This window comes from Lactuca serriola, chromosome 2 (genome assembly GCF_051521515.1).
Source record: "Lactuca serriola cultivar US96UC23 chromosome 2, Lser_US96UC23_V15, whole genome shotgun sequence".
Lineage (NCBI taxonomy): Eukaryota > Viridiplantae > Streptophyta > Magnoliopsida > Asterales > Asteraceae > Lactuca > Lactuca serriola.
This window is the reverse complement of record NC_136409.1, coordinates 199,875,959-199,894,633: the sequence shown is the minus strand read 5'-3', so window position 1 is coordinate 199,894,633 and position 18,675 is coordinate 199,875,959. Positions and strand designations below refer to the sequence as shown.

The following is an 18,675-nucleotide window of genomic DNA, read 5'->3' as shown; positions in this document are numbered from 1 at the left end:
TAGTCTGTTTAAATAGATACAAACCAATATAATTGTTTAGAAAAAAAACCACGTGTAAATGCAATATTTTTTTTGAAGTTTTCAATGAAACCAATAGCACAATATTTTTTTTGAAGTTTTCAATGAAACCAATAGCAGTGAAACATAAGCCAATGATAAGGAAACAAAAATAAATATCCGTAATTACCATATTACACAAGAGTCGAAGGATTTTTATTTTGGTTCTTGCTCCATTCTAGATTGTGCCTCTGTAAACGATCATCGTTCCTTATCTCCCAATCAGCAAGCCATCCTTGAAAGCTTTGATGGTGGATCGGCGACTGAACCCATAGACATTGTTGGCTGAACAAGAAATGATGCCCAAACCAGAAATGTGTCTGATCAAGAGAGGATGCTCGACACAGAAATTTTACCAGTCGAAACCCTAACCGAGAAACAGCGACATTGAGTTGGCAACTTGCAATTATCCGATTAGGGCTACAAAAATTGACGATGTGATGGAGATAGGCTAAGAGATGAAGAGACCGTGGTGTGTGCAGATGATGGAGGCGGTTAGGTATAGAGAGAGAGAGAGAGAAAAAAAAGAGAGAGAGAGAGGGGGGGGGGAGAGTGAGAGAGAGATGAAGATGGGTCGACAATCTTTAATAGAGAGAGAGAGAGTGACAAATTATAGGATTGACTAAAGTTTTAATTATTGTTATACCTTTAAGCCATTTTAAAAGTTACACTTTAATACCAATAGTTTTAGAATTAATAAATGACCTATTGATAATAGCCTTAGATATGAATATTTAGACGAACCAGATCTGTTCTCGCGTTCTCAACCTTTTCGGTATTCTCAATTGATCCTACTATATATATATATATATATATATATATATATATATATATATATATATATATATATATATAGGTTCATATTCATTTGAGACCATTCTAATTTTCTGAGATCGTGAGACCAAATCTAAAAATAATTTTAAAATGCAAAATAAATGGAAAAATACAAAAATTCTTTTTTTAAATATTATTTTCAAAACTTGAATTAACTAAAAAAAATTAAAAAAAATTAAAAAAAAAATCTCGTTCTTTTTTGAAAAATACGTGAAATATTCTAATAGAATATTACACTGACATATTCTAAAAAATAATTTTAAAATGCAAAATAAATGAAAAAATCTAAAAATTCTTTTTTTAAATATTATTTTCGGAACTTGAATTAACTAAAAGAAATTAAAAAAATTTAAAAAAATCCCATTTTTTTTTGAAAAATACGTGAAATATTTAATAGATTATTACACTGTATATATTGTAAAAAATAATTTTAAAATGCAAAATAAATAGAAAAATCCAATTAAAAATTCTTTTTTTAAATACTATTTTCGGAACTTGAATTAACTAAAAAAAATAAAAATAATAAAAAAATAAAAAAATGCGTCTTATGGTCTCACAAAATTAGACCGTCTCACATGAGCCTAACCTTATATATATATATATATATATATATATATATATATATATATATATATATATATATATATATATATATATATATATAGAGAGAGAGAGAGAGAGAGAGAGAGAGAGAGAGAGAGAGAGAGACATGGTTTTCGAAAGTAATTTGCAGTTAGAGAAAAGTTATAACTGTTTTCTAGTATTTTTGTATTTTGGCAAACAGTAGATTTTGACGTACATCAGAAAGGTTAATAAAATATATGGCCTATTTCATTATGTTGTTCACCTCATTACTTTGTCAATTTCATTTCTATGTAATTCCATTCGTCATAAAAAACTTGCCATAACCACAAATGAATCACTATCAGACTAACGTACAACAAACATTTTGTTTAATGGCCACTTCATCAACAACCTGAATTTCTTTCCATCCATCAAGATTTGGCTTTGACGCAATGTTCTTGGCTTCAAGACTCTTTTGACTTGCAATTTTATATATCTTAGTGATCATTTGGAGAAATGCATCTTCTACATTCAGATTCTCCTTTGCAGATGTCTCCAAGAAACATAACTTCTCTACTTCAGCAAGCTTTTGCCCATCTTCAACCTCCACTTCCCTCAAATCAACCAAATCAGACTTGTTGCCAACCAGAACAATAACCATATCAGGATCTCCAAATTCTCTAAGTTCCTGTAACCATTTCCTTACATTCTCAAAGGTTTCATTTCTTGTGATGTCATAGACAAGCATCGCACCTAGTGCTCCACGATAATATGAATTTGTTATCGCTCTGAACCTATATGAATCCGTCTCAAATATGTTGTTTATTGTAGTTTCAAGCAGTATATGAAGATGAAGAAACGACAAAAAGCTTGAGAAGTTAATTTGAACATACCTTTCTTGTCCAGCAGTGTCCCATATTTGAGCTTTAATGATCTTATCACCAAGCTTGGTATTCCGATAGGCAAATTCAACCCCTATTGTTGGCTTTGTATCCAAATGGAATTCATCTTTAGCAAACCTTGATAGAAGATTTGATTTCCCAACTGCAGAGTCTCCAATCAAAACTGTTTTAAATAAGTAATCACACTCTTCATCGGCCATGTGTTTATATTTGTGCTTTTTTTTTTTTGGAAAGGTTGATGTTGAATATAAAGAGTGAGGAACATTGGACATGAGCATGATGGTTGTCACAGTTGCTTGGTTTTTGAGAAAGGCATGCTCTTTTAATCAAAGTTAAGGATGATGGGTAGGCCCCATGTCCCATAATTATGGGCTATGCTTAATTTGTGGTAATTTAAACTCTTTATGTCTTTATGTGCTTAACAGTAAAAAAGATTATATATAGTTTTTTTCATAAAAAATAAGATTACAGACTAAATGTATATAAAAAATAAGATTAGTCGTAAATATGTATAAAACAAAAAGATTAGTATGTGTACAAAAAATAAGCTTAATTAATGACTAAACTTGTACAAAAAAATATTAGTGATCAAATATGTACAATGAAACCTACAACATATAGCCGATGAGAATGATAATCTTTGAAGATGGTAAACAATTTAATGGTTAGACGTATAAAAAGAAAATTTTTAGTGCCTAAACATGTATATGAATCAAAATTGGTTATTCTTACAAATCATTAACCATTTTGCATATGTCAAACAAACAACGACTCTTTTGTAGTTCTTGAAGAATAAATTTGATTATTTGCTTATCGGTAAAATAATATAAATGAAACACTCAAAATACCAAAAAAAAGGGTTTACAACCACTTAATCAACCACTGTAATGCAATTAATTGTCATCTCAAAGTTGTGAATTGTGTTTAAAGATTTTGCTTACTTCAAAATGAAGATTGGTGATAACACAGTACATCATGTAACGTCTACCTTTTGGAAGGATTTGCAACCACAAAAGTTAGGTACGTACGAATATTAACGTTAATGAAATCAAAATTATTAATTATGAATGATTTTGAAATCAGCTATATAATATTGGTGTCTGAAATATGCTTGGGTGGTGTTGGTTTGTTTTTTAAAATGATATTTGGTTTTAAGCGATAAAAACATAAAGTATAAAAAACCTAAATTTTTTTTCTATACCTCTTAGTTGTATAAAACTTAGATTTCTTAAAAAAATTATAAAAAAAAAAACCTAGAGACTTTAACAATATTTTTCGAAAAACTCATTTGGAAACTCATTAAAATAATGCAATAAACAACCATTTAACTTCTCATTGAATTTGGAGACAAAAGCTTTATTTTATAATTTATAAAAGCTAATTTTTCAAGGAAAAATCTTATAAAAGTCTTTATATTTTGATATCATAATTAATTTAGTTTTTATATATTATTTTATTTAATTAAGTCCTAAATACTACAATTGTAATCATTTTGATAATTTTATCCCGCCAACATATCATTTCATTTTCAAAATTTATACTTTTGGTACATATTTTAAATTTTTATGCTTCCAGACATCTCATAACGTCTGAAATGACAACCTAAATGGATTGGAGTTGCTCATACTCAAAATACCAAACTAATGGAACCAAAAGGACACAAATTTCATGGCTAACTTAGAGTTATGCATAGATTTATAAAATTCAAGGCTTTTTACCTCCAAATGATGCCAAATGGTGATGAGATTCTGGATCTAAAAAGTCGTACTCCTCCAAGATGATCTTCTCTTCTTCCACTCTATCCTTCAAAGTAACTAAAACACACACAGGAAGCTCAAGAGTACCTAAAAGTGGATTAGTGTTTGTTTGGGGATGAAGGTGGGTTAGAGGTTGATGAAAGAAGGTATGTTAGGGATTTAAGGATGTTTAAACATGGTCTAAACCTTAAAAATTTGGTTTTGGGGATCATGCACGTACACACAGTATACGTGACCTCAGTCAAATATTACAAAAATGCTACTATGGGCCATTTGGGAACATTTCTCAATACAAGGGCTAAATACAATAAATCTTCATACTTAGGGTTTAATTTGGAAATACCTCATCATCGGGATGTTACAATTCTCCCCCACTTGAACAAGAATTCGTCCTCGAATTCCGCTCATGTGAACAAGTCCGGGTAATGCTCCCGCATTTCAAACGCAGGTTCCCATGTGCATTCAGAACCCTTCTAATGTCGCCATTGAACCTTGACCAAAGTCACAACCTTGTTGCACAAAGTCTTCATCTTCTGATCCAAGATCTCCATCGGCCTCTCAATGTAATTCAAACGATCATCAATCTAAACAACCTCCAAAGGAACGACCACTGAATCATCAATCACACACTTCTGAAGCTGAGACACATGTAATGTCTTGTGGATCTGGCTAAGATCCTTAGGAAAATCCAACATGTACGCTACCTTGCTAACCCTATCTATCACCCGAAATGGAACAATATATCGGGGCCCTAACTTGCCCCTTTTCTTGAAGTGTATTACACCCTTCCAGGGTGATACCTTCAGTAAAACCATGTCTCCGACCTGGAACTCTAACTTGGATCGTCGTTTGTGGTGTGTCCTTGAGAATTGATAGAATATGCCCTTTAAGCTCAAAACTTCTTTCAGCTGGAATCTCTTGTAGAGCAAACCTGGTCCATTATCCCCATGTATCCTCTTCTTGTAATCTCTCATAGTCATTCTTGTGATGTTCTTTATCTCTTCAACCTCGCTTTTTATCTCTTCCTCGTCTAAACTTTCTTTGGTAGATGTTTCTGGTTCGTATCCAATCCCCTTCTTGTCAAGTGTCCTCTCGAAACTTCCAAAACGTTTGTCCGATTAAAAACTACTAGTTGAATCGTTGACTTTCTTGTTTTTCATTTTGTGAAAAGCTTATTTTGGATCTTGGAGTGGTAAAACTATTGGAGTTGTAGATCCTCGGGTCATAAATCACTGAAACAAAACAAAACAAAGCAAAAATGCATAAAAGGAATAAAAATTAATAAACTAAAAATCGACAGAGAAGTAACAACAACGTGGCAAATATCACCACGACGTGGTTACACCTCAGAGAGAAAAATAAAATAAAATTAATGCAAAAAATAACTTTTTGTGGTTTTTACCCCACAAAAAGTACCGAATAACTAAAAGCAATTACCTACTAGCTTTAAATTTATAACCTAACAAAACTTAACTAACAATGCACTTATAAGCAGTGTACCTAGTCGGATTATAGTATAGCCTAGGTAAGTTAGGTGTCGAACATAGAAAACGGAATTCTATTAAATAAAATAACTGCTTCTAATTAAACTAAGAAACAAACTATCATTGGGGGTTTTACTGATTTTTCAAGATCAGAAGAACCTAAATTAAAGTATTATCAATTAAAAAGCAAAGAAACACAAATTTACTTCAAGAATTAAATATTACTTCTACTTAGATCCAATTTCACCTTCTCTCATGGTTGATTTCCAATGGATGAATTATATTGATTACCAATTCTCTAACTAGCTATTATGGTCAAATATCTAGACTTAACAATTTATAAATTAGCATGCAATGATCATGCACAAATTAAACACCAAATTGATAATGAGCACAAATTGGACTATGAATGATAAAAGTTACTTTCCTATGATCAAGTTAAGCAACCAAGCACAAATTGAGATTATTTATGCTCTCTAACACATATAAAGTTACTACCTTTAATTACTTTATGTAAGATGTGATTAATCCTAGCTCTAATTATTTAATGATCATAAACAATTAAGAGACAAATTCATACAATTACAATGATCAACTGTTACACAGAATCTGATTAATAAGCAATAAAACTAGAACTAAAACATGATAGGGTTTAATTATTAAACACAAGTAAAATCAATAATAAGCATCCAATAATCAAAATCAACACATATGGATAAGGTTCATCTTCAATAAACAGAAGCAAAAGGTTTTTAGCCTCTTATGGTAGCAGAAAAACGCATAAGATCTATGCAAGTTAAACTAGACATAAGGATGATTAGCAAACCAAATAAATCATGGTAGAAATCTTGTAATTCTTCTTCAATTATTTTGCTCCACTTGATTCTCTATCTTCTTTTGAGTTTCCAGAGGCTTTTAGTCGTAGTTCTCCTCATAAAACTGGGTGTAAGCCTTCACATTCGACCTAAGGTTCGAGATTTTATAGTTGCCAATATCTGATCACCATGTTGTGATTAACCGCCCCCACGACGTGGTCCTCGTCTATATCCCGTATTCTCCAAGTCAGCTTGCATAATCGCGAAACTTGCGTTCACCACGTCGTGATGGAGATCATCACGCCATGGTCTTCTATCTTCAGTTCTTCTTTTTCTTTCTTCTTGCTTTAGATCCTCCATTCCTGCTTCCAGCTCCTTGTTTCCTTCCTTTTTTTCCTGAGCATGTCTTCGCAACTACAAAACATATTTCAAACATAATAAATATCTTTTTGATGGGTTTTAGGCATTAGAATAATCCTATGTGCTCATACAAACCCTAATGCTTAGATCTAGGTTTCTCTATTGTACATGCTTTGAATCCAAGACTTACAACCCTAGATCTAACATATATAATTCGAAATCAACATCATAAGAACAGATCTAAGTGTTTACCTCTTTCAAATTGCTTGAAATCCTTGGAGTCTTCTTGATCTTGAGTTTAGAGTCACAATTGTAACTCCTCTAATGGTTCACAAACCCCACAAGCAAGAAGGCAATATGTGAGAAGGGAGAGGATTCCAAAATCGTCCCTATGGTTCTCCTGGAATCAAGTGTAGCCGATTTTCATAGCCTAAGGGTCATATTTATAATGTAGGCTGCTAGGGTTTCAGTCTAAACCCTAATGGACAACTTAGCCACCAAGCAGCCCAAGGAACCTTCTGGAATAAGGCCTTGGATGAAAATATGATGGATCCCCATCATAATTTCGTTCCCCCTTTAGTCCATTAGGTTTCCCAGCCCAAAACTCAACTATCATACATTTGACAGTTTATGCCCCTTTATTTAATTAACCTCTTTTAGTCACCAAATTAATTCCTAATTAATTTATGACCAATACTAATTAAATAAATATGATTTCTCCTTTAATATATTATTCTTATAATATATTAATAAACCATAATATTCTCTCTCTCTCTCTCTCTCTCTCTCTCCCTAAATTACCTTGTCAAGTTGCTTTGGTGAAGGTAACCCAAAAGGACCATGTACAACCGAGTCAAGTACATACCAAATATAGTTACGGGATTAGACACTAATCCAACAGTCTCACACTTGGATAAGTCTAGTAACTATATCTCACATATGACTTCAGGATCCAATTAGCAATCGTAGCTCTTATACGTCGCTGTCAACTCTGATCAGCAACTTGTCCTTCAGATAAGGGATCGTATAATTCTCTATTCTAGATATCATGTTGACAATGATTATTGTCCAACATTTGTTCCTCGATTTCTGACTTGTTTGACATAGAATTTAGTTGAACACATCAACTTCATTCTGATCGGGCCCGGCACACAAGTCAAACCAAATCATCAAGTGGCCAAGATATCACCTTTATTCTCATAGAATAAAAGGAACATATTAACTTCGACTCATATGCATCTATTATTTACTAATTAGATCATGCACAACAATGTATTTTATAACATCAAGTTACTAATGCGTTTACACATCATCAATGCATAACCAATCAGCAAACAACAACGAAATCTCCAAGTTTTAAGACTATATGATATTATCGCTTTGCAATCACTTAAGGTAAAACACCACAAAGTGATACCAGCAAATGCGGGTATATTTTAATGCTCAAATCATATTCATAAGCACTCATGAAATTTGCAGCAAACCTTTGCTATGCCCAAAACCTTTTAGACAATCCACAAACAATTCATGACAGACTTCATTCACATCTACTTCCAAAATATAAACGACTGTGGACTGTTCGAATAATCCTATCATTCAGGAAGTCAAAACATGCAAAATCGAAACAATAGATAAATAACCAACACAAGATAGTAGCTTTACTCATAAATAACACAACTTTATTTATTCATCAAATGTTATGTACAAAATATCTATTACACGTTTCTTATCTAATCCAAACTTATATCATCCTTCAGCCCAATGCTCCTAGCGTGCTGCAAGTGTTTGACCCTACCCAGTCCCTTCGTAAGGGGATCTGCTGGGTTTTCTACTGACGATACCCTCTTCACAATGAGGAGTCCCTCTTCTACCCGATGTCTGAAAAAATGGTATTTTCTATCGATATGTGGAGATCTACCATGATCTCTTGGTTCCTTTATGGATGGCATAACTCCAAGGTCTCCAATGAAGTTCTTCAACCATATAGCCTCCTTTGACACTTCGCTCGCTGCAATGTACTCTGATTCGCACGTTGAATCAGCTACGGTCTCCTGCTTGGAAATTTTCCAAGTCACTGCTCCTCCATTTAGGGTAAAGACCCAGCCCGACTACGATCGGCAATTATCCCGATCTGTCTGAAAACTAGTGTCACTGTACCCTCGTACCCTTAAGTCATCACTCCCACCGAGGACTAGAAACCATTCCTTGGTCCTTCGTAGGTACTTAAGAATATTCTTAACTGCAATCCAATGAGCTCTACCAGGGTTCCCTTGATATCTACTGACCATGCTCAAAGCGAAGGCAACATCAAGGCGAGTACAAGTCATAACGTACATGATAGAGCCTACTACGGAAGCATAAGGTACTCGGCTCATATCAGCTATCTTTGCCTCTGTACTCGGGCTCTGAGTCTTACACAGCTTGGTATTGTTTTGGATTGGTAACTCCCCTTTCTTGGAATTTTCCATACTAAAACGCTTTAGTACCTTATCCAAGTATGTATCCTGAACAAGTCCTATCAGTCTCTTTTCCCTGTTTCTCACTATCCTTATTCCCAGAATATAAGCAGCCTCTCCGAGGTCCTTCATAGCGAAACATTTCCCAAGCCATGACTTAACCTCCTACAAGGTTGGGACGTCGTTTCCTATGAGCAGTATGTCATCGACATACATTACGAGGAAGCTCACTATACTCCCACTGGCTTTGACATATACACAAGATTCATCTTCGCTTCGCAGAAAGCCAAATTCTTTAACTTTCTTGTCAAAACAAAGATTTCATCTGCGAGACGCTTGTTTTAATCCATAAATGGATTTCTCAAGCTTGCACACTCTATTTGGATGCTTCGCATCGACAAAACCCTCTGGCTGATTCATGTAAACATCCTCAGCCAACTTTCCATTAAGGAAAGCGGTTTTCACGTCCATCTATCATATTTCATAATCATGAAACGCAGCTATTGCGAGCATTACCCTAATAGACTTTATCTTCGCAACTGGTGAGAAGGTCTCATCATAGTCAACTCCGGGAATTTGAGTAAAGCCCTTCGCAACCAATCGGGCTTTATAAGTATGCACTTTCCCATCCATTTCTGTCTTCTTCTTTAAGATCCACTTGCACCCGACTATCTTACAACCCGGTACATTATCAACCAAATTCCAAACTTGGTTGTCGTACATGGACTGAATCTCGCTATCCATCGCCTCTTTCCATTTAGCAGACTCCGGGCCTGCCATGGCTTCCTTGTAGCAGCTAGGTTCGTCCAAATTCATTAGTGTTTCGTCACTAATAAATGTATCCCCTTCACTAGTAATATGAAAGCCATAAAACTGGGGTTGAACACTAACCCTACTAGAGCGTCTAATAGGTAAGGACTCATCAACAGGCTCAACAGGAGTTTCCACCTCGGGTTGAGTGCCAGTGTTAGAGGTTCCTTCATCTCTATGCTCTTGGATCTCTTCAAGATCAATTTGCCTCTCACTGTCCTCTTGGCTTATCAATTCCCTTTCTCGGAAAACTCCTCTTCTAGCAACGAAGACAACATTATCACTCGGTCTATAGAAAAGATAGCCAAAAGACTTCTGTGGATAGCCGATGAAATAACACTTCTCACTACGAGGTTCGAGCTTGTTGTGAGTCTCTCGTCTTACGAAAGCCTCGAAACCCCAAAACTTAATACGTGCCAACGAGGGAGCTTTCCCTATCCACATATCGTGAGGAGTCTTGGTAACCTTCTTGGTGGGAACTAAGTTAAGGATATGGGCGGCAGTCTCTAAGGTATACCCCCAGACAGCTATTGGTAATAAAGTCCAACTCATCATAGAGCGAACCATGTCTAACAAGGTCCAATTACGTCTCTCAGCCACACCATTCAATTGTGGCGTTCTCGGAGGCGTCAATTGCGAAACAATTCCGCATTCTTTTAGTTAGTCGTGAAACTCAAGACTTAGGTACTCTCCTCTTTGGTCTGACCGAAGCATCTTGATTTTCCTGCCCAGCTGATTCTCCACTTCATTCTTAAACTTTTTGAACTTTTCAAAGGTTTCCGACTTTTTCTTGATTAAGTAGATATATCCATATATGCTATAATCATCTGTAAAAGTCACGTAGAAGCGGCAAGCATCCCTTGTGGTGGATCTAAAGGGCCTACACACATCGGTGTGTATGAGATCCAATAGACCCTTACCCCTTTCAAAAGTGCCAGTAAAAGGTGACGTGGTCATCTTCCCAAGTAAACAAGATTCACACCTGTCATCGTCCCTAAGGTCGAATGACTCCAACACTCCATCCTTTTGGAGTTGGGCTATGCGTTTCTTGTTGACATGGCCAAGGCGACAATGCCACAAGCATGCTTTGTCTAGGCTAGTAGATAAATCAATATTCAAAACATCATTTCCTAAATTATCAACAACTATCACAGATTCATAAATCCCATTACAAGGTAATGCATTGAAATAAAATTCACCATTCAAATAAACATTAATAGAACCATTACTATTATCAAAAGAATATCTGAAACCTTGTCTAAACAATCCATGAAATGAAATAATGTTTCTTTCCATATCTGGCGAATAGCAACAATTATTTAAATCTATCCCTAACCCATTACTCAACACTAAAGAATAAACTCCGACTTTGGTCACAGACGACGATCTTCTGTTTCGCATAATCAAGTTCATCTTTCCGTGCTCCACTTCCCTACTTCTTCTTAGGCCCTGCAAATCAGAGCAACTGTGGAATCCACACCCTGTATCAAGAACCCATGAAGTAGCAAATGATGAGTTGTTAGATTTAATAGAATACATACCTGCAAAGGTGGGCTTAATCTTCCCATCGTTTATATCTTGCAGATAGTTAGGGCAGCTTCGTTTCTAGTGGCCCTTTTCGTGGCAATAGAAGAGTTCTGCTTCCCTGGGATCAGAGGAGGGTTTAGCAAGGCCTGCTTTGGTTCCACTAGAGGATGAACCATCACGGGACTTTCCCTTTTGGTGGCTCTTTGAGGGAGCCTTCCTCTTCTTTCCCTTACCTTGGCCAATTGCCGTCACAGAAGCAGCCACAGTAGGGGATGGTGCAACGTATTTGTCTTTAAGGTTGCTCTCAGCAGTCCTCAACAGTCCTTGGAGCTTACTCAAGGAGACCTCTTCCTTGTTCATGTGGTAGGTCATTCTAAACTGGTTGTAGCAGGAGGGAAAGGAGTGGAGGATTATGTCGATAGCCAAATCCTCATCAAACTTAACATTAAGTTTTAGAAGACGATCAACATACCTCTGCATTTTTTGCAAATGAGAGGTTAGGGATTCTCCACTCCCCATCTTAGCGGTGATCATGTTAGTAATGATCTCATAGCGCTCTTGCCTCGCGCTCTGGTGGAACGTGTCCAACAAATATTGGTGCATTTCATACGGATACATGTCCTCATAGGACTTTTGGAGTTCGAGGTTCATGGTGGCTAGCATGATGCAATGAACTTTCGTAGCATCACACTCGTGGTCCTCAAAGGCGGCTAGCTCTTCCGGAGTAGCAACATCTGGGATAATCTTCTCAAGCTTTTCATCGAGGACATATTCTTTGTCCTCTTAGCGTGTGATCATGTGAATGTACCTCATCCACTCGTTGAAGTTTGACCCATCAAATGTCACCTTTTGACATAGGTTCATCAACGAGAATGACCCAGAAGCGTTGTTGTTGTTGTTTGCAGACATCTGAAAAAGAAAGGAACAAAGTTTGATTAGAAATAGTCCCTAATTAAACACCCAAATGAGAAATTAGGTCTAGGACCCAACAACATTATTTACAACTTAGAAAGGGATGCCGTACTCTAAAAGTAAATAATTTGAAGGTAAGTGAATGACGATTCACTAATTCTCACCATGAAAAACGAAAAAGAGATTTAAGTTTTAAATGTATTTCAAAACTCCTAGATCTTTGAGATTCATTGAACTTTTCAATGGCATGTTTAAATCTCGATATGCACTTCAAATTTGCGACTGGGATACCGAGGACCGCAATCAAGTTGTGAATAACCATGCGAATCAACATGGTGCACTTAATGTCTCTATCACCTAATCAATGTGCCGGTAAACCACACACGCTCCATTGATCTATGACAAACATCGAGTCACCCTTCGCTACCAATGTCATCCCCAAATTAGTGTGTTGGTTAACCACATGCGCTCCACCAATGTTTGACAAGGGTACAAAGTGTAATTCCATGGATTAGCATCATTTTCACATTTTACCCTAAAGTAACTGATATTTGCATATTTAGCCTCATAATAAGTATAGATTTTTATCATTTATTAGCTAATTAATTGCATATCATGGACAAAAGATACTTAAAAGTGTTTGAATTGTGTTTTCAGTTCCAAAAGTGAAGCTCAGAAGCAAAAGGAAGCAGGAGAAGCGGTTGGGAGCTCGGGAATTGAACAAAGAAGAAAACCACCAAAAACAACACCTACTCGGCGAGTAGGGTCGACAACTCGGCGAGTCCGATCAAAGATTCGAGAAGATAAAGACTCCGTGACTTATCGTGTACGGGAATTAAGAGATGGACTCGGCGACTCGGCAATGGACTCAACGAGTCGTTTCGCATCTATAAAGATAACTTCTCAAATCGACATTATATATTCTGGAACCTTTTTGGAGAAAATAGCTACGATTGGAGAGTCAGAAGAACCCTAGAGAACGAAGACACAACCTAGAATTCAATTCCGAAGGAGATTTGAGGCAAATTCTCATCATTCTACTTAATCTTTTGTTTTCCATTATGGCTGGACAATTAGAATTCGTTTTATTGCTGTCAATTACTTCAATCATGAGCTAAAACTCATAAACTTTTGTTTGGGGATACAATATTGATACTATGGTTTGATTTATGGTAGAATTAATTCAACGTTGGTGATTTTGTTGATTTTAGCTTGTTAAAGAACCTTGTGTGTGAATAATAACTATTTTTCTGTTAATAGGAAGATAATTAAATAGTATGAACATTTTTTAGTTGTCAACCTCATATGCTTATGTGACCACTTCATCATATGACTAGGATTAATGAACATAAAACTAGAATTAATAAGAAAAATAGGTAAATTCATGTATGAGCTTGTGTGATGACCATCAACAAGAAGTTAACTAAATGACTAAATTAGTTAGCTATTACAAGTCTAAATTAACCCGAATAAATAGTCTAGTGAATTAAATTAAATTAGACAACTGATCACTGTTTGAGTTAGTTTGTTCTCTAAGGATTAGTGCAGCGAACGTGAATCTAATCACTTGAATCGGTAATCAATAGAAGAATTAATCCATTGCACTATTACCATACTATCAACCATAGGATCAATTGAGTTGAACTAAACAGAAGCCTTCCCATTATTGAATTTAGTTAAATCTTTGCTTTTCTAGTTTTTAGTTTAAGTGATAGTTAGTAAGTTTCTAGTCTTGTAAAACTAGAGAAAACCCCTACATATTAATTAATTTAGATAAAATTAGTCTTTAGTTTTAATTTACCATTCCCTGTGTTTGATACCCTACTTGTTTAACTATACCACAATTGATAGGTCCACTGCCTTTGTGTGTTCATTTTATAATTAAAAGTAGGTTTAAAACTAGTTGAGTTTACACATATCAAGTTTTTGGCGCTGTTGCCGGGGAACGGTTCTAAATTAGCATTAATTTCTATTTTTATCGATCCTTTGTATAAGATTTCTCTTACACAAAGTTAATTCTTAGGTAATTTAGTAATTAGTATAAGTTTTAATAAAAATCTGTTTTAATAAGTAATTAGAAAGTTTTTCTGTTTTTGCCTTGAACTCACCGAGTGCACTCGTGACAACTCGGCGAGTCCATCGCTGTTCACAGTTTTAATTTTTATTTTATTTTTGTTCTTTTTACGCGTTTTATTTTGTTTACAGTTATTTCATGACCCGAGGATCTGATACGCCTTTGGTCCTTCCTCTCGAAGACCCAGAATCCGCACTAAGGAGGAACAAAGGAAAAGCCGTTGGAGAATCCGTTTCTTCAATGAATTCGCCACTAAAGAACCTCAAGTCCGTTTTTAGCAAGAAGAAGAGCAGCAAATCAGGAGCATCCAACGCCTCTTTGACAATCGAAGACCTGATTAAAGAAGACACCGAGTACGAGACCGAGGAAGAAGAAGAACCTACATGCGAGCACAAATCCAATTTTGAGGACGATTTAGCTATCACTATGGCTAATATGGATGAAGTCCCCATGGGGGAATGGAAGAAGAGGATGCGTGATGACACTGGCACGGGAATGTACCAAATGTGCCACGCGAGACCCAGCTACTTCGTATGCTTCCAGTCACATTCAAGGGTGCTGCAAAGGATTGGCTCAAGTCACTTCCTCCTGGGTCGGTCACCACACGGGCTAAAATGAAAGAAGAGTTCATAGACCATTTTTGCCCACCTTCCAAAATAGCCAAGTTGAAGAAAGCCATTGCCAACTTCGAGCAACAACCCGGAGAATCTCTTTATGAGGCTTGGGAAAGGTACAAAGGTCTTCTCAGAAATTGCCCACACCATGACCTTAATAGCCAACAAGAGGTCTCCATCTTCTATGATGGAGTCAATGTCACAACAAGGCAATTGCTCGACTCGCAAGGCCCACTCACAAAGAAGGCACCCCTGGTAATCAAGGAATTAATTGAAGAATTCTCTAAGCATTCTAGAGAATACCATAACCCAAGAAATGAAGTAAGTTGGGGGGTAGTGAACTCGGCCAATGATGGCATGGCGGCGATGATGGCTAAGCTCGATAGTTTAGATAGACGGATGACAAAAATGGATCAAACAATCCATGCTATTCGAGTTGGATTCAAGAAATGTAGAGGACCACATCTCACGAAGGATTGTGACTTGGATGAAAATGGAAACAAAAAGGCGCAAGTGTTCTACTCAAGCGGGGACAAATATGACAAGAATTGGCGGAAACCCAAGAAGGAATGGATCCCGTACGAAGAATATAAAAGGGCAAAGGAAGAGAAATACAAGTAGAAGGAGAGGGGTTTCTATCAAAAGGAAGAACCGGTTATGGAAAAGAGAGCCGATTTAGAAGAAATGTTCACTAGATTTATAGCCGCGTCCGAGAAAAGACACACTGATCATGATGCTACAATACAAGAGACTAGAACTATACTTAGGAATCAGCAAGCATCTATTCTCAACATTGAGAAACAGTTAGGACAACTTGCACATCAAATGAACGAGAGGAGGCCGGGAGAACTTCCGAGTAAAACCGAGAATAATCTAAGAATGAAGAATGTGAATGCTATAACCTCCAGCTATGGAAAATTTTTTACTCCTATGACCCCTGCATAGAAGGTTTCAACTAAGGTGCAAGCAAAAACAACAGAAGAGTCGAGTTCAGCTAAACCCGACCAGACTCGCCGAGTCCCTCTAATGGACTCGACGAGTCTATGCCCTGATGAAAAATCTGCTGTTTCATCAAAGCCCTACAATCCTCCTCTGCCTTTCCCAATCAGAGCCATACCTGATGAAAAAGTTAGAGCATATAGAGCTTTCATGGAACATGTCAAGACCCTTCAAGTCAACATTCCATTTGTGGAAATGATGCTTCAAACACCCAAGTATTTTAACTTGCTAAAGGGTCTCTTTGCTGCTAGAAAAGATTTAGATGAAGTCGCGGAGATAGTATTGAGTGAGCTACCAGAAAAGAAGGGCGATCCGGGAATCATCACAATTCCTTGTCAATTTGGAAATATACTTGCCACTCAAGCATTGACCGATTTGGGTGCAAGTATTAACTTAATGCCCTTCTCTTTCTTCAAGAAGCTGAATTTACCGGAGCCAAGGCCTGTGAATATAAAGATCCATTTAGCGGATAAGACGATTATTCGTCCAAGAGGTGTTTGTGAAGATCTCCTCATTAAGGTCGATAAATTTATATTCCCCGTGGACTTTGTGGTACTTGATATTGAAGAAGACCTCGAAATTCCAATTATTTTGGGGAGATCATTTTTGAATACCGCATGCGCATTAATAGATATATGCGAGTCCACACTAACATTGAGGGTAGGAGATGAGTCAGCAGTGTTTAAAGCTCTACCAGAGATTAAGCAAGAAGAAGGAAGAAAAGAAGAAGTCTCATTCATTAATTTGGATGATGAAATACTACAAAAAGAGCTTGCACTCTTGCAAGAAGAAGATCCAATTAAGTTTTTGCTATCTTCTGGAGGAATTGAGGATGTTGACAAGGACTTGGAAGAGATAGAGAAGCTGCTGAAAGGGACCGATTCAGAAAACACAGTGGGATGTGAGGAATACGCTCTGACTTGCCGAGTCGCTTTCACGGACTCGACGAGTCCATTTGAAAATCTCAGCAACTTGGACAATCTTGATCTGCTTGTTACCAGCTCAGTGCATGTTCTGGACATGAAGATTTTCCCTAATTCTTTAGAAGATCAAGCAGCAGAAGGAGGAATGGATGGTGATTTTCAACACGTTCAAGTAGCATGCCTCGATACAATAATGCAAGAAGATGAAGACATTCCACTTGAAGATGAGGGGAATGCAGCAGTTAGGAAAGATGATGCTGATAACCCATTCATTAAGTCACGTAATACCAAACCACGAGCCTGAGTTTTCACCAACTATGAAGTAATGAAGTTTAAAGAAGGAGGGGTGCAAAAGAGGGTGCAAGAGAATGGGGTAAAGAAGAAGAAGGTGAGAAAATGGGAAATTCATGCAGCTGAAGATACCGCTACAAGGAAAAAGAGAGAATAATTGAGCCGGGCCTACAAGAAGAAGATATACGCTTACAAAACAAAGTATAAACCGCAAAAGATTAGGCATGCATTCCCGATGTAGGAAAATGAAGAAACGTAGATGGGAAGGAGTCCAGCTAACGACTCCTTAAAAAGAAGCGCTTGGCGGGAGGCAACCCGTTATTAGAGTTTTCTTTCTTTCATTTTTTTTCGTTTTGTTTGATTTTCGTTTTTAGGATTTTATTTTCGTCTTCTAAATCATCAAACATGACTACTTGAGAGTGCGTATGGGATAAGTGTGGGGTGGAATGAATTTTTTTTATGAATACATGACAAAATGATATAGATTTTGAATTGCTTGTAAGTGACTCCCCGAGTCTATCCCTGACTCGACGAGTCTCTTCGGATCCCAGATGAGTTTAAATTCGCGACCAGACTCGCCGAGTCTAACCCTGACTCGACGAGTCGATTTTATTTATAGAAAAAAAATTAATTAAAAATAATTCTTACATCTAGTAAAACTAGGGTTTTTAACCACCAAAAGGAAGCATGAAAAGCGGTTGGGAGCTCGGGAATTGAACAAAGAAGAAAACCACCAAAAACAACACCTACTCGTCGAGTCCGATCGAAGATTCGAGAAGATAAAGACTCCGTGACTTATCGTGTACGGGAATTAAGAGATGGACTCGGCGAGTCAGCAATGGACTCGACGAGTCGTTTTGCCTCTATAAAGATAACTTCTCAGATCGACATTATATATTCTGGAACGTTTCTGTAGAAAATAGCTGCGATTGGAGAGTCAGAAGAACCCTAGAGAACGAAGATACAACCTAGAATTCAATTCCGAAGGAGATTTGAGGCAAATTCCACTACAAGAAAAAGACACTTTTACGACGCGCAAAACACGATGCTCTTTGATTTATGTTATGCATTAGAGAGCGACATTAAAAAAGAGTCATCTCTTCAAAAATTTTATGAATTTAGGTCGCGCATTACTGAGTGCCCTTAAATTAGTGTCTAATCCAAAAAAAAAAAATACGGAGGGCACCTATAATAAAATGTGCGTGGTCTATGGATGTCGCTTTATGAATTTTAATAGAACGTGCGTTCCATCCCTTAATAACCAGGGGGAAAAATGAAATCCTAAAAAATTAAAAA

General features: G+C 36.7%; 1 protein-coding gene and 1 non-coding gene across 2 annotated transcripts; both read right to left on the bottom strand.

The window, feature by feature from the left end:
- Positions 1 to 1,742: 1,742 nt before the first annotated feature.
- LOC145090712 (ras-related protein RABA6b-like) lies at positions 1,743 to 2,647 on the bottom strand. Its single transcript, XM_079028816.1, has 2 exons — positions 2,349 to 2,647; positions 1,743 to 2,249 (listed from the first exon to the last, which is right to left on the bottom strand). The coding sequence occupies exons 1-2, from the start codon at positions 2,633 to 2,635 to the stop codon at positions 1,817 to 1,819; spliced, it is 720 nt and encodes a 239-aa protein (XP_078884942.1). The 5' UTR covers positions 2,636 to 2,647; the 3' UTR covers positions 1,743 to 1,816.
- Positions 2,648 to 15,214: 12,567 nt separating this feature from the next.
- Positions 15,215 to 15,321, bottom strand: LOC145091205 (small nucleolar RNA R71). Its single transcript, XR_013702091.1, has one exon. It is a non-coding gene; the product is annotated as a small nucleolar RNA R71 (small nucleolar RNA).
- Positions 15,322 to 18,675: the final 3,354 nt, after the last annotated feature.